Source organism: Rutilus rutilus, assembly GCF_951802725.1.
Source record: "Rutilus rutilus genome assembly, chromosome: 2".
Taxonomy (NCBI): domain Eukaryota; kingdom Metazoa; phylum Chordata; class Actinopteri; order Cypriniformes; family Leuciscidae; genus Rutilus; species Rutilus rutilus.
Genome location: NC_140210.1, coordinates 46,729,792 through 46,750,367, shown reverse-complemented (window position 1 = coordinate 46,750,367; position 20,576 = coordinate 46,729,792). Strand labels below are relative to the sequence as shown.

Here is a 20,576-nt window from a genome sequence, read left to right as displayed (position 1 = left end):
CATTTATATCACTATACCAATAAATCCTCTGGCCCTCCCTCTTGAAAATACATTTATGACATATTTTGTACGAGACAATTAAAGTAGTGTATTGTAAAATTGGTCCTTACAAAAAGAAACAGCTTTCTGACCTTCACAAACAAAAATATATTTTTGCAAGATTGACAAATATACAACTTTACAACTCTGAATGTAAACCCAGCCAGCACAGCCATGTGGGGCCCAAATGGGTTTGACCTGGGCTATCTAACTGGGACCCAGCCAGTTTTGTCCTCGGTTTCCATGTTGGCCCCACATGGGTTTGCCCAGATGAAATGAACACTGCTTAGTGTGCACAGTACAGGCTGTTAAATGTAACACTTAATCAGTGTTGGAGGTAATGAGATAATTAAGTGATTGAATAATGATTGTGCATTAATGATGAACACCTGCTGTTAACAAGCAGAATCACTGAAGGAAAGAGAAACACAAGAACTACTTCCAGCCACAACCTTGGATGAAATCAACTGAAGATAAAATACATTACATCTCTCAAGATCTGATTAAACAACTCCACAAACAGCATTACCAGCTTCACTGATTACAAACCAGACTGACTTTATTTATGTCAGACATCTAACGAAAAGAATTAAGAAGAGGTTTAGATGTTGATTACTTTTTTGAAAGTAATAGTTTGATTTGATGTTACCATTGTGGCGATCAGTGTGTGCTTTAGTCAGGCTCTTGACTTTTTAACATTAGTTTTTCTCTGGCAGCTGTGTCTGTTTGTTATGGCGAGAACAGCAAGAGAAAATTTGATCAGATGCTGTAAGCTTATTGATGATAAGAATATAATCATCATATAGTGGCTTAGCTCATTGATTATTTTTGAGGTTCATACGGGTAGTATGTTATTCATTTTGTTTTATTGTTGTGATTCTACAGCAAGAGATCCAGCACAGTTTAATCAGAACATCAAAAGATTTTTAAAACACCATTTACACATGTTGGACTACTGAAAGTTGTACTTGCACAGAGACATCAAGAATCAGCATATGAATCTCAACAATGGTGACATGCTGCATGCTGCAATGCATTCTGAGTGCATCATACAAAACTTATCCATGGCTCCCAGAATGCATTGCAGCATGAAGCATGTCACCATTGATGAGATTCATATGTTGATTCTTGATGTCTGTGTGTGAGTAAGATTAGGTGGAGCCCAAAATATGTAAATGGAATTTTAAAAATAATTTGACGTTCTGATTAAATTCTATTATTCTCTTGTTGTAGAATCACAACAATAAAACAAAATGAATAACATACTACCGTATGAACCTCACAAATAATCAATGAGTTAAGCCACTATATGACGATCATATTCATATCATCAATCAGCTTACAGCATCTGATCATATTTTCTCTTGCTGTTCTCGCCATAACAAACAGACACAGCTGCCAGAGAAAAACTAATGTTAAAAAGTCAAGAGCCTGACTAAAGCACACACGGATCGCCACAATGGTAACATCAAATCAAACTATTACTTTCAAATAAGTAATCAACATCTAAACCTCTTCTTAATTCTTTTCTGTAGATGTCTGACAGAAATAAAGTCAGTCTGGTTTGTAATAAGTGAAGCTGGTAATGCTGTTTGTGGAGTTGTTTAATCAGATCTTGAGAGATTTAATGTATTTTATCTTCAGTTGATTTCATCTAAGGCAGTGGCTGGAAGTAGTTCTTGTGTTTCTCTTTCCTTCAGTGATTCTGCTTGTTAACAGCAGGTGTTCATCATTAATGCACAATCATTATTCAATCACTTAATTATCTCATTACCTCCAACACTGATTCAGTGTTACATTAAACAGCCTGTACTGTGCATACTAAGCAGTGTTCATTTCATCTGGGCAAACCCATGTGGGGCCAACATGGAAACCGAGGACAAAACTGGCTGGGTCCCAGTTAGATAGCCCAGGTCAAACCCATTTGGGCCCCACATGGCTGTGCTGGCTGGGAATTCATTTATTTCCCTTCACCATGCACACATTAAACAATTTTTGGTTGTTGGTTTTTTTTTTTGCAAACATTTACTTGAAAATATTTCAGCTTAATTATTCTGAAGAATCTGTAAAAATATGCTTTTCACCCTCCACCAAAAAATCCTGTTTACAAAAGACTAAATAAAATTTAAGAGCTTTACATCAATAACATTAACAGCTATAAAATAAGACACTCGTATAACATGTTTTCCTATCATTCAAGTTGAATTATGAATTTAAAATTCCCAAAACATTCACTCTGTTATATAAAATACACGTATAATAATGGCACTTTTTATTTCCTGATCGTGATTGCTGTAGTCCTCAGTGTTGTTTGACACAGCAAAGACATCTGAAGAACTTCCTGAACTGCTGTCTGACCTGGACAAGAATGAGACGAGAGGAGCTGAGTGACTTCATGACATCATTTAACCTCTGAAACTCATGAACCACAGTGGAATTTCCGGTAACACTTTAACGTTCAGTTGTAAGCAGTTGAAATTTTTAAGTGGTTAGTTAATGATGAACTAATAATTTACAAAACATTCATAAATATGCTGATATAGGCCTATAAGATTTTGTTTTGTAAATTTGTTTTGTAAATTATGTTACAAGTCATCTACAAGTAGCCTACTTAGTAAATGATTAACTAATCATTTATGAAACATGACTATGCATTCATAAATTCTGAATGTTTTGTAGATTCAGTTATAAGTGCATTTACAATTGATTAGTTAATGATTAACACTACACTACAGAAGACAGCCGTCTATACCAGTGGTTCTCAAACCTGTCCTGGCGTACCCCCAACACTGCACGTTTTCTTTGTCGCCCTAATCAAACACACCTGATTCAATTCATCAGCTCATTATAACATGGGTGAATGAGCTGATGAGTTGAATCAGGTGTGTTTTATTAGGGAGACAAAGAAAACGTGCAGTGTTGGGGGTACGCCAGGACAGGTTTGAGAACCACTGGTCTATACCCTCACCAGTCAGCACTTACACTGCAGTACACACTACACACTACACTACACACTACAGAAGACAGCTGTCTATACCCTCACCAGTCAGCACTTACACTGCAGTACACACTGCACACTACACTACAGAAGACAGCTGTCTATACCCTCACCAGTCAGCACTTACACTGCAGTACACACTACACAGCAAAATCCCCAGTGTTAAATTAACACTCCTCAGTGTACATATGTGTCCACACTACAGGCTGTTAAAATGAACACTGAAGGAGTGTTGAAGTTATTGAGATAATTAAGTGAATAATTAAGCGATGATTGGCCATTAGTGGTGACACCTGATGATAACAAGCAGAATCATTGAAGGAAAGAGAAAAAACAATAACAGAAAAAAGAGAAACACAATAACTACAACTGACTTCGAGTCATTACACATTATTGCACTAAATATTACCAGTTTGACTTTATTTCTGTAATAAATCTACTTGAGATTCAACAGAAGTTTAGACCGTAATGTTTTATTGAATTCTTCGTTTCAAGTCACCATTTTGGTGGTCAGTGTTTGCTTTAGTTGAGCTCTTGACCCTTTTTTGATTACAGGTTTTCTCTGACTGTTTCAATGTTGTGTTTATAAAGCACATTTATTACTACAAGAGAAAATATGACCTGCTCACAATATGTTGTGATGATAATGACATTATCAGCATGTAGTGACCTGATTCACTGATGTCATTCAGTCTAAATATTTTACTATATGCTTGATGTCTCATATTGATAGTCCTGAGATTCTACAGTTTGAAATCCCACAGCAATATGAACAATTTTGAAAGTACTTTGTGCACAGAAGTTATTGTTTTTAGAAACACAGACATCAAGAATCAGCATAAGAATCTCAACAATGATGACAATAAACAAACTAGTGACAAACAGATCAACTCTGAACATCACAAAAGTCATAATAAAACAATAGCAAAATAAAAGCAAACAGGAAAAAAAACAATGAAAATTACAGGACAATTCAGCTGCATAATTTATTCATGCTGCAATGAATGATGTGAGCCATGGATGCGTTCTGATTGGTGGCTCCCATCATGCACTGCAACATGAAGCATTTGCTTGATTGTCACCATTGTTGAGATTCATATGTAGATTCTTGATGTCTGTGTGTGATTTTAAAACCTTCAAATTATTAAAGCATTGATGAAAATAACTACTGTAATGAAAAATTAAAGCATTTGTATAATCAGTTTATAATGCTGGGTGAGAACAGTGAATCAGGACTCTGTAAGAAATTATGTTGTGTTCCCAAAACCTTCCACTCCAATATATATATGTATATCAAAATGTTCCTTCACTTAAAAGAGTTTAATTATCATATAGAGAAAATTACATTCAATCTCAGTAATCAGTAAATAGTATCACAGAGGGCAACCAACAACCATCTTGATTACAGGGACTTCAAATAGCTTGTCACCTTAAACCTTTGACCGTTCTGTTTTAACAGAAGATCAAAGATGTGATCACTTCAGATAGATTGTATTACCTAAACCTTTTGCTGTTCTGATTTCATTTACATTAAGAGTTGACCATTTGGGTTGATCACATCCTGAACAAATGGTAATCAATTGTAGAATGGGAATGGGTGTGGGACACAGAGAATCTTCTCAGACAATGGGGTGTCTCAACTTCATTAACATACAGACCACAGCTGTTACAAGAAGAGCAACTTCATTGACACTAAGGGTTGTAAAATGTAACAGGATAAAAGGTTTGAGATTTGGATGTTCTGGGTTCATTCTGACGCCGGTGAACCCAAGGTGCTTTGTGTACCTTGCCACTGCTATGCTGTAATAAACTTCATTTTTGAGATCTTCGACGTCCACTTCATTTTTTCTTACATTGGCGAGCCAGACCCAGTCGACGGATTTCCAACAAAAAAGGGAAAAGGTAAGAAAAAGCTGTTTTCTTTCATTTATGCTGTTTTTGTCAAGGAATTCCTCGTTTTAAAAAAATCTAGAAAAGAAAAATTAAGGACAGAAGAGATCGAATTTGATTTATTCAGTATTAGCAGGAGGAGTTTTAAGCCTATTCCGTACAATTTTGTTTAAGATTCTAACGTAACTGAATAAGCACGAAGCAGTGTGGTGGCAGAGTTGTATTGGAATTGTTGTTTCTAAAGTAATTGAAACAAAGTGCTTAAGTGTAAAGTTTCTAAAGTAACTGAAATTTGGTGTTGGTCTCTTATAATTCTGTTAAGATTCTAAAGTAATTGAATAAACCCGAAGTACTGTGGTGGCAGAGTTATATTAGATTGGTTGTTTCTAAAGTAACTGAAACAAATGTATATGTTTCTAACATACTTGAAACCGATTGGGAAGTGGTAATGATTCTGAGGAAATTCTAAAGTAATTGAATAGACCCGACGCAGTGTGGTCACAGAATTATTTCACAACGATTGTGTTAAAGTGTAGGTTAGTGAGTCCGACGCGCTGTGACTCTGTGAAGTTTAAAACAAAAACCCGAAGCAGTGTGGTTTTGCCCGACGTACTGTGGCAGTGTTTTAAATTGGATAAATATTGTTTAAGCCCCAAGTACTGTGGCTAAGTAAATTATTTTAAGAAAATAACATAAAACCCGACGTAGTGTGGTTTTGTCCGACGTACTGTGACAGTGTTGCATACAGTGTTTTACGTAACGAAATTTAAGGACCAATGGATTGTGGCTGTGGTTAAGTTTAGAAGCCTCAGGTAGTGTGGCTATTTTGATCATTTGTGTCCGAAGTACTGGAGCTGTGAATAATTAGACTAACGGATATCTTAAAGGAACTAGATAACGTGTAGTCATTTAAATCAGACTTTGTGAATAACTATTAGATCACGAGATATTTTAAAGCTTGATAAGACTTTTGAAAATGGAAGAAATTATTGTTAAATACATCGCTAAACACGGTTCTCAGGGAATGTTTGACGGAATAGAGAATATTGTTGATAAACCGTACAAGTGGGCTATCTCTAAGTTTGAAAATGATCCCAAAATGCCTAAGAACAAAAATGGGAAAATTGCTAATGCACTTCAAGCACTTTTTGCTTCATACAAAGTAACTAGGAGGAGAGTAGATGAGTTAGAGGCTGAAAATGAGCGACTCAGTGTTGGGGTAATTTCTACAAAAAATTACCTGGCTAGTGAAACGATATGGAAAGAAGAAAAGGTCAAGATGCAGAATGAGATTTCACTTCTTAGAACTAACAATAGTATGCTTAAATCATCTGTGGAAACATTGTCTAAAAATTTGGAGGAAGCGAAGGCGACTTGTCAGTTTATGATAAAGAATGGCTCAACAGAGAAAAACCCTAGTAAGACATTGTTAGGTGTCACGTTGTGTAATCCAGTTCCAGAAATGCCAGATTTGCAGGAAGACAGCGCTGAGGGTTTGGAAAAATATTATCAGTCATTCAGTAGCCAATACTCTGACTGTAGAGTTAGATTTCCGATGGCACCAGTTAATTCTACTACGACTATGCGTGCTAGTGAAGGAAGGGAGGAACCAATGACCACCACCATAGTCCGAGGATTTAATCCAACTGAACTAGATGCTGTGATCAAGAATATTGGGAAATTTGATCCTGCCAAACAAGATCCATTAGATTTTCTGAAAAACTTGGAAGAATATACTAAAGTTTACAATTTTACTGATGGTGATGCGTGCGTTTTGTTAAGAATGTGCTTGCCTGAGACTTTGTCTAGAGCCTTAACTCAGAAAGTAAAGGACAGAAATGCTAATAAGTCGGAGAGGAAAAAGGCACTGCTTGAAGTCTTAGGTGTGATGTCAGTAAATTGGGATAAAATATCTGAGATGCACATGAGGAAAGGGGAGCATCCAGCAGCATTTTCAGAACGATTATTGGAGATGTTTAAAACTTTCAGTGGCAATCCGGACATTACTAAGAATGATGTCAGTTTCAAGTCTGCCTTGATTAACAAATGTGACAAACTCACCCGGTCTGCTGTGACAATGCATGTGACACCACTATCTGAATATAATGACATTATTGCTAAAATGACACAGTTTTACAACAATAATGTTCATGCAAATAGTCAAATGAAAGCTGCCAAATCTAGACATCCAGTTGCTGCCTTTGGCGAGAAAGAATGTTCTATTACATTGCCTAATGGTTTCTATCAGGGAACAAGGAGATTTGCAAGAATAAATTCAGAAGGTGTTATTCTTTGCTATGCATGTGGAAAAGCTGGTCACATTGCTAGACATTGTCAAGACAGTGAGAGACCTCTTCAAAACTTTGTCTGTCATGCATGTGGAAAGGATGGTCACATTGCAAGGCACTGTTTAGAGATAAGAAAGGAAGATAAGGAGGTTGTTTGTTTTGCTTGTGGAATGATGGGGCACAAGGCAAGACAGTGTCACTTTTCACACAAAAGAAAGATGGGCTATAGTGGTTTGCTTAAGAAAATAGGCAATTTAGAAACCCAGTTGGCACTGTTGAAAGGAAATAAAGAAGTCATTCACACCTTGTCAAATATATCACTGCACCAGCAACATGACTGTAGCTCAGTCACAAGCAAATGCTGATGCAAATTAGAATAAGTTTTTGATAGTAACACATTGTAGAGAAAGGTTTACTATCAAAAGGGGGGTGATTCTTTATGATTCTTTAGCATTGATATGTAGTTATAATTTTTTATAAATGTTTAAATGACATCAATTGTAAAGTGAAATTTTATGACATTAATGATGTTTGATGTTTATTTGATTAAACCTTTGACTTTAATGTTTTGAATGTGAAAAGATGATTGTGGGGAAAAGGGGGGGCAACTTCTTTTTGATTATCATTTCAGATATAAGCATAAAGATGTTTGCCTGAAAGGAGTAACCTCATGTAGAAACATGACATGGTCGTTTGAAGGACGAGAAGGAAGTACTGTAGAACCAGTGGAGCCAGGGGATTTTCTCATGAAAAATTAAAGAATAGCCTATAGAGATTTCCAGACCTGCAAAATCATGAACTGCAGGCCTAAAAGACCTAAAAACCTTGAAACCCACCATGGGATGGATGGAACTGATGAAGAGGCACAGACTCGAACAACACCAGTGACTGCTTCTTCTAGAAGGACTTATGGTCCAAGTGGAAAAGAATGGACAATGAGAAGAGAAAGAAAAGGAGATTTCAGAAACAAACCATTTCTGAGACTATGGACAACAGTCTTTCCACAGAGGGAAAACAAGTGGATAAAGGATGTCCACACAGACAAAATGATACGCACGCACGCACGCACGCACGCACGCACACACGCGCACACACACACACAATATTGTCTATTGATTGTTGATTATTTGAGTTATCAAAACTAATCAATATGCTAACATCACTGATGTGAACACCACTGAACATTTGACATTGTGAGAGCCCAACAAGGCCTTGAGGAAAGACAAGATTTTTGCAAAACAAATGCATGATGGAGATATGGCCTATTCTGGTTTAATTTGGAATGTAACCTTTAAAATGGCTGTATGTGTATGTATCTTTCTTATTATTTGCCAATGCATTATGTTATGTGTTCTATGTTTAAACATTAGATTATAGATTGATGTATACGTTCTATGTTTAAACATTAGATTATAGTTAGATTATAGATAATTCCATGATCAATATTGAATGTTCCAAGTGGATATGATGGTTCTTGGTTACCTCGAAAAAAAAATAAAAAAAAAAAAATAATAATAACATTTCATTATCACAAACTATGATAATTTTGCTCAAGTGAAGTAGAGCCATAACTCAGTGTGCAGGAGGCGTAGATCCCGAAGACGGGTAAGATTCTCTGATGGCCATAGATGGGAACGACCTAAGCCATGGGCTACGCTGCCACTGGGGCACCTGCCCACCAGGTTTCAGGAGGTGTTATCTACGAAAAGGGAGTGGTTGTGATGCTACTTTGGGCCAAGAGCATCAAAGGGGGGTCTGTAAGAAATTATGTTCTGTTCCCAAAACCTTCCACTCCAATATATATATGTATATCAAAATGTTCCTTCACTTAAAAGAGTTTAATTATCATATAGAGAAAATTACATTCAATCTCAGTAATCAGTAAATAGTATCACAGAGGGCAACCAACAACCATCTTGATTACAGGGACTTCAAATAGCTTGTCACCTTAAACCTTTGACCGTTCTGTTTTAACAGAAGATCAAAGATGTGATCACTTCAGATAGATTGTATTACCTAAACCTTTTGCTGTTCTGATTTCATTTACATTAAGAGTTGACCATTTGGGTTGATCACATCCTGAACAAATGGTAATCAATTGTAGAATGGGAATGGGTGTGGGACACAGAGAATCTTCTCAGACAATGGGGTGTCTCAACTTCATTAACATACAGACCACAGCTGTTACAAGAAGAGCAACTTCATTGACACTAAGGGTTGTAAAATGTAACAGGATAAAAGGTTTGAGATTTGGATGTTCTGGGTTCATTCTGACGCCGGTGAACCCAAGGTGCTTTGTGTACCTTGCCACTGCTATGCTGTAATAAACTTCATTTTTGAGATCTTCGACGTCCACTTCATTTTTTCTTACAACACTAACAATTTCATCATTGAAACATAACCAGGACTGCATTTCCCAAAAGCATCTTAAGCCTAACTTGGTCGTAGATCAACTGCAACAAATGGTCTGTACGATCAAATTAGGCTTACAATACTTTCGGGAAACACAGCCCAGGTCATAGTTTATCTTGCCACAACAAATGTGCTTTATAAACACAGAGTTGGAGCAACCAAAGAAAAACTAATGTTAAAAAGCAAAGGGTCAAGAGCCCAACTAAAGCAAACACTGATCACCATAATGGTGACATGAAACGAAACATTCCATAAAACATTACCATCTAAACTTCTGTTAACTCTAAATAAGAAAGTGTGTATATGTATGACAGAAATAAAGTCAAACTGGTAAAATAATAAGTGCAATAATGTGTAATGGCTCGAAGTCAGTTGTAGTTCTTGTGTTTCTCTTTTTTCTGTTCTTGTTGATTCTCTTTCCTTCAATGATTCTGCTGATTAACATCAGGTATCTTCAATAATGCTCAATAATCACTTAATTATCTCATTAACTTCAACACTGCTTCAGTGTTAATTTTAACACTCTGTAGTGTGGACACATATGTACACTGAGGAGTGTTAATTTAACTTTGCTGTGTAGTGTGTTCAACACCTGTTATAAATGATGTGTAAACGCATGAATAAATCATTTACAACACTTTCTGCTTCCCCTAATCTAAAGTGTAAACTATTTGTCACTTGTAAATGTGTTACACCATTCGTAGATTACCACTTCAAGAATCAATAAGGCATAAGATCTACGAATGTTATCTTCGAATGATGTGTAACACATTTACATGTGATGAATAGTTTACACTTTAGATTAGGAGATGCAAAAAGTGTTGTAAATGATTTATTCATGCGTTTACACATCATTGTGTTGAACACTGTTACTTACCTGTTACAAATGATCTGTACGTGTATACAAGGTATTTACAACACTTTCTGCACCTTCTAATTGACATACATACAAAAAAATAACAATTTATTAAACATTTATGAAACGCATTTTCATGTTTGGTAAATTATTAGTTAATCATTAACTAATCAATTGTAAATTACTTATAACTGAATCTACAAAACATATATACCCTAAAAGGTAACACTTTATAATAACTGCATACACAGCAAAAACTCCAGTGTTAAATTAACACTCCTGGGAGTGTATATGAGTCCACACTCAAGAGTGTAAAGTGTTAAAATATGAGTGTTAAATTAACACTCAAGAGTGTTAAAGGTAATGGTATAATTAAGTGATTAATTTAGTGATGATTGAGCATTATTGAAGACACCTGATGTTAACAAGCAGAATCACTGAAGGAGAAAATCACAAATTGTAAGTTACCATTATGGTGATCCGTGTTTGCTTTAGTTGGGCTCTTGACCCTTATATGTTTGTTTTAAATTTTGCTTGTCTGCTGTTATTGATTTATAACAGTCAGATGAACAAAGAAACAATGTGATCTGATGGTGTTGGTTATGTTTTGACATAATCATGTTGTGATCCTAAAAGCAAAACTTTTTGAGATAGTTTGGTTTAACTGGTTAATTACAGCAGCTCTGTGATTCTACAGCATATGATTTTCAGCATTTTTCATATAATCCAAAATATTTAATAAACATTGTTCTGATCAAAAGACTTTTAAATGAATTTATTTAGAAACACAGACATCAATATTCAGCCTGTGAATCTCAACAATGGTGACAATAATAAAGCATGTTGCAGTGGCTGCCACCAATCACAACTCATTAATGGCTCCCATCATGCATTGCGGTATGAATAAATTATGATCTGAATTGTCTATGTAATTTACTTTTCCTAATTGAATATTCTGCTCGTCACCATTGTTGAGATGCATAGACTGAATCTTGACGTCTGTGTGTGCCTAAAAGAAAGATTTTGTTAGTTGTTTTTTTTTTTAAAACAACTTTTAAGAAATCCTTTGTATTATATCAAAAATTCTGGATATTTATGCAGAATCACAGTTATTCTGTAATCAAAAACATAAATCCACGTCAGAAATAAAGATCTTAATGAGTTCAGTGATCAAGTTCAAATGATGAATGTCATAATATGACCAACACCATCAGATCACTTTTTTTTTCTTTGTTCATCTGTCAGTTATAACTCAGATACAACAGCCAAACAAAATCTAAAGTAAACATATAAGGGTCAAGAGCCCAACTAAAGCAAACACTGATCACCATAATGGTGACTTATATGAAAAATGCTGAAAATCATATGCTGTAGAATCACAGAGCTGCTGTAATTAACCAGTTACACCAAACTATTTCAAAAAGTTTTGCTTTTAGGATCACAACATGATTATGTCAAAACATAACCAACACCATCAGATCACATTGTTTCTTTGTTCATCTGACTGTTATAAATCAATAACAGCAGACAAGCAAAATTTAAAGTAAACATATAAGGGTCAAGAGCCCAACTAAAGCAAACACGGATCACCATAATGGTAACTTACAATTTGTGATTTTCTCCTTCAGTGATTCTGCTTGTTAACATCAGGTGTCTTCAATAATGCTCAATCATCACTCAATTAATCACTTAATTATCTCATTAACTTTAACACTCTTGAGTGTTAATTTAACACTCATATTTTAACACTTTACACTCTTGAGTGTGGACTCATATACACTCACAGGAGTGTTAATTTAACACTGGAGTTTTTGCTGTGTACTATTAATCATTAGTTAAGCATTACTAAACAGTTAATTTATAATTTATAAAGCATTAATAGACATTAATAAGCAGTTTATAAATACAGCTATAAATGCTCTATTCTTGATTTTAAAGCATATAATGTGTTTAGTAATTGAATTTTCATAATTTATTAAATGAAGTATAGGATTATTTACAAACCAGTTACATAATTTACCATTATTTGCAAACTAGGTGTTGTCATTGATTAATAAAATCACTTAAGTAAATTACAAATGTAATGTAAGTAAATGTTGTAGATGCAGTTAGTTATAAAGCATTTAGTAGTGGTCAGTTCACACAGCAAAATCCCCAGTGTTAAATGAACACTCTCAGTGTTTATATGAGTCCACACTCAGAGTGTTATAAGTAACACTGAAGCAGTGTTTAACCCTCTGAGGTCGAAAAACGTGCGGGCGCATTTTGCTGGATTTTCTTTACATTGTAGCACTTTAAACTTAAATTACTCCGTCATTTATGGTCATACAGAAAAAAGAAATATAAAAAAAGAATCTGTGATATTTCTACTTTTGTATGTGTCCACTTACAATCAAATCAAAACATTGTGCTTTTGAAAAATAAAGAAAATAAACAGGGTGTGCGTTCTGCCTCTCCGTCGCAGTGAACTTTTTTTTCTTGAGCACGTCTATAAACTGAAACAAAACTCAGCGAATACTTGTCACACATTTATGAGCCATATACCTTTATAAACATTTAAGTGTGTACTTTTAAATGATCGGATTCAAACTGAAAACAAATATTCTCTGTTTAAGTAATTTGTATAAAACCAACAAGATGTCCAGCTTCTCAAACGCTTCCTAATTAGTTTTAATTTGGCCACGCCTACTCGCGCAAAAGACATTCACATGCAAATCTCCACACGGAACGCGAACGCGCTCATTACCTCAAAAACAAAACACTTCATCAGTCTCTGCTTTTCGTCGAGTTTGAAAGACATGCTGTGAGCTTACATTGGCTTTACCCCAGAAGAAGAACGCGATTTGAAGACAAGAAAGATAAGGTAAGAAATTCTTACGTATTAGTTTTTTTATTGTTGCATAAATTTCACATTGCAGTTGAACTGTTGCTAGATATATGGTGAATATTATAATATTTAGACCCGTGTTTACTGTTACTGTGTTTGTGGATATCTGCTCAAACGTAGATATGTATATGGTAACCATAATGTTTTATATTTGAGCGCGATCGCGTTTGAATGTATCATATTTTGGAAAAGCAAAACGCTTCATGTTTTTACTATTATTTCATTTCATATCATCATAACGAATGGAAACATTTGAAGTAACATGATAATCAATATATTTTTCTCTAGCTTAGTTGTTACTGAAATATTTGGAAGATTTATATAGGCTGCTATATTGTTATTATTTTATGCAGCACTGCACATAGCCTATGCCTACAAGGCACAACAAACCTGGTGTTCATTATATAATATATTGTTGGAAACATTTGTGTGAGTGTGTGTGTATTCTGTGAATTTTAAAAAGCAATTTTAACCAGAAAAATCTAAAATGTATTCCCAAAATCGTGCAGGCCTTTCTCTTGATATCAGTATGTTCACTTTTTTTTTTTTTTTTTCAGGGCCCAGATGCCACTGAGTCCTGCTGACTTCAACATTCACAGTACATGTCTCTGTACATGAACATGGTAAAGTGAAAATCAAACACCTTGGAAATGAAAGGTATGTACAATGTTTTTTAGGAATGGCACAAAGGTCTCTTTCTTTGGATCATTGTTATCAATAAGTGCTTTTTTGTTGTGTATCTTTGGATTATGTTGTGTTGTAAATAAATCCAAACAATCTAAAAGCCATTCTTTTTTAAATCTCCTCATTCTTTGTGCAAGCCTCAGAATGATGGGCCCTGATAAGCTCCTAATAGGGCCATTAGGGAGTGTCTTTGTCTTTCTCAGGTGTGGAAAGCTTACATATTAATGAGGTGATCCGCCCCTCCCGCATAAATCTTTATCACACAAAACATGTCGTAAATATTTTAAATCAATATATTGTCTTCTCTGAATGAGCAGTCAGGGTGATTTTCACATAGTTTAGAGCAAATATTCTAGGCTACGTCATACAATTTTCAAAAGTCTTGTGAAGAAATAATCAGTATGGGTTTCATGACCTTATTTCAGAGAGAATTTTTTTTGTATTTTCACAAACCACACATAAATGTCATTATCTCAAAACTACAAACTTTTACACACATGCTGCTGATATATTATTGTAGCAGAGTTTGTGCTGAATACAGTGTAATCAGACTTTAGCCATGAAAATGTCACAAGTAACAGAAATAAGCACAAATGTCAGAGCATGTCAGAACACCTCCAGGGCCCAGAAAACAGCTCAGACCCCAGAGGGTTAAGTTAATGAGATAATTGAGTGATTAATTGAGTGATGATTGAGCATTATTGAAGACACATGATATTAACAAGCAGAATCACCAAAGGAGAAATTTTTAATTGGTATGTTACCATTATGGTGATCAGTGTTTGTTTTAGTTGGGCTCTTGACCTTTAAATACTTAACTTTAGATTTTGTTTGGCTGCTGTAATTCAGTTATAACAGCTAGATGAACAAAAATAAAAGGTGATATGATGGTGTTGGTTGTGTTTTAAAATAATCATTATTTCACAATCATTTGACCTGAATCACTGAACTCATATAGAGCCCAATTTCTGAGTTAGATTTACTTTATTAGTTATAGCAGGACTGTCCTTGTACAGCATAATATTTTTAACTTTTACAATGTAATCCAAATAATTTCTTAAAAGTTGTTCACATACAAAAACTGCTTTGTTTTTTGGTTCTTACTTTCAATTGAATTTATTTAGAAACAAAGACATCAATAATCAGCTTGTGAATCTCAACAATGGTGACAATTATAAAGCATGTTGCAGTGCATTCTGGGTGCCAACAAATAAAACTCATTCATGGCTCCCATCATACATTGCTGCATGAATAAATAATGAGCTTATGTTCAGAGTTGATCGGTTTGTCACCATTGTTGAGATTTATACGCTAATTCTTGATGTCTGTGTGTGCCTACATAAAATACTTTTTATTTATTTTTGTAATTGATTTGATCATTTGGATTTCATTGAAAACGTTAAAAAGGGCAAGGACGAGACAGTGCGGCTATAATCCATAAGGTAAACTTAACTTGTTTTTAACTTAATTTTGCTCTCAACGAGTTCAGTGATTCAGGCCAACTAATGATTATGTTAAAACACAACCAACACCATCAGATCACCTTGTCTCTTTGTTCAGCTGGCTGTTATAACTGAATTACAACAGCCGAATAAAATCTAAAGTTAAAAAAAGTAAGGGTCAAGAGCCCAACTAAAGCAAACACTGATCACCATAATGGTGACAATTTCACATTAGTTTTCTCCTTCAGTGATTCTGCTTGTTAACATCAGGTGTCTTCAATAATGGTCAATCATCAATCAAATAAATAACTTAATTATCTCATTATCTTTAACACTGCTACAGTGTTACTTATAACACTCTGAGTGTGGACTCATATAAACACTGAGAGTGGTCATTTAACACTGGGGATTTTGCTGTGCACTATTTTTGTGAGCTCATCTAAAGTGAGGACTAGTTATGCCTTGTAAATCATTTATAAGGGAGATTTAAAGGCTCACTGATCTTCTTAACAGAAAAAGGAAACAAACACAACACTGTGATACAGAACATAGAAATATTTAACAGCCTTTAAATAGTGGAAAAAAAGAGCTCACAAAAATAGTGAACTGACCACTAAATGCTTTATAACTACCTGCATTAACCCTGAATTACAGCATTACAGCAAGCAAGCAACTGAATAATAATAATAATAATAATAATAATATGTATTTAAACAGTATATTAATCATTTACTTACACTTTCTAAGTGATCTTATGAACCACTGACAACTCCTAAATAACCGGTTTGTAAAGAATGCTATACTTCATTTAGAAATTATAAATTGATCATTAATAAAGTATGAAAGTACAATTATTAAACACATTATAGATATGCTTTAAAATCAAGAACAAAGCATTTACAACTATTTAAAAACTGCTTATTAATGTCTATTAATGCTTTAGAAATGACAAATTAACTGTTTACTAATGCTTAACTAATGATTAATAGCGTGCAGTTATTATAAAGTGTTACCTGATGTTTCATATTAGTTAATCATTAATCATTTACTAATCACTTGTAAATGACTTGAAACGGAATTTACAAAACATACATAAAATGTTAGTATATTACTTGCTAATCATTTATGAATATTTTGTAAATGATTAGTTCATCATTAACTAACCACTTATAAATGGCTTTCAACTGAACGTTATTATAAAGTGTTACTGATACTTTACTTTTATATACTGTCTCTGAAGAGAGTGAAACGGTTTTCCTATGGAGTGTGATGATAAAATGGCTGAACTAATTACGGTGGACAAAAATGTTTTAATCACTGAAGTTTGAAGTAGTTTAAAAACTTGGAGTTTGAGAGGAGTAATGCTATGCATGAAGACAGACAGACATATCAAATATATTCTGTATTTATATTCTGACAGTTGGAGTTTGAATAATTTTTACTCATTTGAACATTTCGTCACAAAATCTGGGCCTGGGTCACAACGTTGCTATCTAAATTTCTGACACTTGCTCATTTTAACATTGCGTCACAGGAAGGAAATGGAAGAATAGTAACAGATTAAAAAACTGCCTCTGACATTTCCTTATATAAAAGTCATGGATTGCCTATAATAAGAAAATAACTGTAATATTCTTTCATGTTCAGTTTTGAATGGAATATGGTGGTAAAGTGAGTGATGTCTGACCTCATCATTGAGGACACAATAGACCAGGAAGATGAAGGTTCCCTGCTGGGAGTTCAAGATCAGGAAGAGGATCTCCAGCTCCTTCCTGCCATTAGTGAAGAAACCCAGAATCCAGGAGCAACCAAGAATCACAAACTGAGCCAGTGTTTTAAATACCATAATCCTGCAGAGAAAGAGTTAAAGTGTTTTTATTGACTACTTTTTTTCTATGGAGTGATTTTGAATCTGCATGTTTGTTACTTGGTTTGTTTCATCTGTGAAACTTCAGCGTTCAGATTTTGGAGAGTTGAGTTCAGATTGATGATGATGTTGATGAAGAGAATCATGTTTAACTGAAAAGTAGAAAAATAGTAAATAATCACCTTGTTTTCCCTTTAATATAAATTAAAATCATGAGGAAATAAGAAATGTGCTTACTGCTAGTATGACACAAACAGGACCCAGAAAACTCCAGATAAAACCTTTATCAATTTTAATCCAGCAACTGTTTAGAGGAAACATACACTGTTAACCCTTGCTGTAAAAAAAGGCCAAATTCTGACAATATCATACCATTTTCCATTAAAACAGTAATATACTGTAGAAAACAAAACTAGCCTACAGGAATATACTGTGAATTAACAGCGCTCAAAGTCGACACTCAGAGGCTGTTTTCCCAATCACACCCTATACCCTCATTCACTATTCCCTAGTTCACTAATAAAGTCAACTTGAATGAAAAGAAGTGAGTGAATTGAGACACTGATAAACACCTGATAAGCAGAATCACTGAAGGACAGAGAAACAAGAACAGAAAAAAGAGAAACACAAGAACTACAACTGACTTCCAGCAATACTGAGTGTGAAACCAGTTTACAAACCAGTTTACGATTATTTCTTTCATACATGTACAAAAGTTCTTGTTGAGAATTAACAGAGATTTAGTTTATAATAAAGTTTGTTGTCACCATAATGGAGATCAGTATTCGCTTTAGTTGGTCTCTTGTCCCTGGACTTCTTACCATTCATCTCTCTCTGACTGCTGTAACAGTGAGTTTATAAAACACATTTGTTATGGCAAGAAAAAGTCAAGAGGAAGATGATCAGGTGTTTTTATTCTTTTGTGATGATGTCACATTCATTCTGGACATGTCAGATTTTTCCTGTATATATTCATTGAAATTATGGGTATTTCATATTTAGCATATATCTGTGAATCTACAAAATGAAGTCAATATTTCTGTTATCAGGTCTTCTGAAAAATAACAATCATATAGTGCATTCAATTTTATTTTACTCCTGCTTGACTCAGACACACACAGATATCAACAATCAGCATATGAATCTCAACAATGGTGAAAAGTTTCATGTCGCAACGCATGCTGGGTTCCAGAATAATATAAAAATCCCAGCATGCACTGCTGCATGAATAATAATTAAAAAAAAAAAAGAAATATTGCCACCATTGTTGAGATTCATGTGCTAAATTGTGATATCTCTGTGTTTCTAAAATACAGTGTAGCTCTGTTTTTTTTGGTTTATGCATGATGTGTTAAAAAAAAATGAGTTATAGTAATTTATTGCTGTGGTTTCACAGTAGTGCTAATGTAACACTTTTGATTGAGAATTAAACTCTGAATGAGTAAGAATTAATTCCATAGTGAATGAACAGGCAATATGATGACTTTGTCATCATAAGCATTATAACTGCAATCATTCATAAACTGTGTGTGTGCACAAGTGTGACTTGCACAAAAACAGCTCAAGCAGCAAAAGAAAAACTAATGTTTTAGCATCAGCATCCCAACTAAAGCAAACACTGATCTCTATAATGGTAACTTCAAACAAACATTTTCAATTAAACATCTCAATAACAACTTCTGTATGACAGAAATAAAGTCATACTGGTTAATAATACGTGTAATAATGTGTAATGGCTGGAAGTCAGTTGTAGTTATTGTGTTTCTCTATTTTGTGTTCTTGTGTTTCTCTTTTCTTCAGTGATTCTGCTTGTTAACAGCAGGTGTTCATCACTAATGCTCAACAATCACTTACATATTCCCTTAATTATCTCACTGCAACACTGTCTCAATGTTACTTTTTACTCTTTGTAGTGTGGATTTTCCTGTGGGGTTGAAAGGGTTAACAGTGTAAGATAAAAAGACACACCCACAAAATGTATTTTAACAGTAATAAACTGTAAGTTATAAAACAGGTTTATACTGGCAACACTGTTGCCAGTAGTTTACTGTAAAATCTTGTTTTTTGTGTCACCATTGTGCAGAAGAGTAGAGCCTGAGCTTCAGTCCAGGAGAAGATCTACAAACATTGATGATATGCTGCATGTTGCTTTATTTAAAAGGCGGTGACTCTGTAGTTGCTGATCCAGTGGAAATCTCTTTATTTACAAACGTTTTTTTGTGGTTTCAAAAGAAATAAGTTCACATTAATACTTTGCTCACGTTATTAATGCGTTTTACATTTTAGTTAATACATTTAAATGACGGTTGGTCAATTTAAGGCAGTCGGTTTCTGCAAGTGAAATTAGTTAACTTGAGTTTTAGTGCATTTTTACAGTAAAGAACTGTACAATTAACTGTAAATTACTGGCAACAGTGTTGCCAGTATTTTACTGTAAAAAAAAACTGGTAAGGTCTAACAGTGTAATATAAGAACTGAATGAATGTGTCAGAAATACTATGTCTAGTGTTGACATTTTAAGTCTTTTTAAACTTGTGCTTTTACAATGTGTAAAAAAATATTTTTTATCAGATAAGAAATGTCACAAAAGCCCCGAGCTGCTTTAATTCCCTTTAATTCCAAAATCAAATGAACTTAAAAACACAACAACAACAATAACTCACTGTTCGCTGCCGTATCCTTCAGGAAGCAGCCCGACAGACACGGCCACCACAACCAGAGCAACCGTATATCCAATCACACACATGAATCCACTGCTAAGCACCTCCCTCTTTTTGGAGCTGATCTGTGATAGGTTCTTCACACAGATGAAGAGCAGCACAGCTTCAATGAACATCCACACAAAGCCAGAGAGAAAGAGGAAGTGCAGCACACCTGATATCACGGCACACAACACCTGGAGATCATGAGAGACGGTTATGATGATTCTCAGTGAGACTGTGCTGAGCTGTAGGGCTCCTTCATCATTCTCACCTGATGAGGGCGTATGAGGCTCAGGAACTGTTGTGTGAGCAGGAACAGAAGGTGAGCCAACAGAAGACTGATGCAGAGGTTGATTCGAGCCACATTATTCACTCCAGGACTCCACTGACAAAGGGCAAAGGTCAACAGGGCCAAACTGAAGAACACCAGCCCCACGATCACACACACCAAATTCAACAGGTCCAGCAATGAGTCGCTCTGAGAAAACATGTCAGACTACATGAGTGCCAA

General features: G+C 34.8%; 1 protein-coding gene across 1 annotated transcript in view; it reads right to left on the bottom strand.

The window, feature by feature from the left end:
- Positions 1–2,232: 2,232 nt before the first annotated feature.
- LOC311279448 (adhesion G protein-coupled receptor E3-like) overlaps positions 2,233–20,576 on the bottom strand; it is a gene marked incomplete at its 5' end in the record, with an annotated part of 37,336 nt that continues 18,992 nt past the window's right edge. Inside the window, 6 exons of the mRNA XM_084390962.1 lie at positions 2,233–2,397; positions 17,184–17,346; positions 17,424–17,515; positions 17,601–17,667; positions 20,027–20,259; positions 20,337–20,561. Coding sequence (XP_084247088.1) covers positions 2,341–2,397; positions 17,184–17,346; positions 17,424–17,515; positions 17,601–17,667; positions 20,027–20,259; positions 20,337–20,561 — 837 coding nt within the window. The 3' untranslated portion in view covers positions 2,233–2,340. The remainder of the gene's footprint in view (positions 2,398–17,183; positions 17,347–17,423; positions 17,516–17,600; positions 17,668–20,026; positions 20,260–20,336; positions 20,562–20,576) is intronic.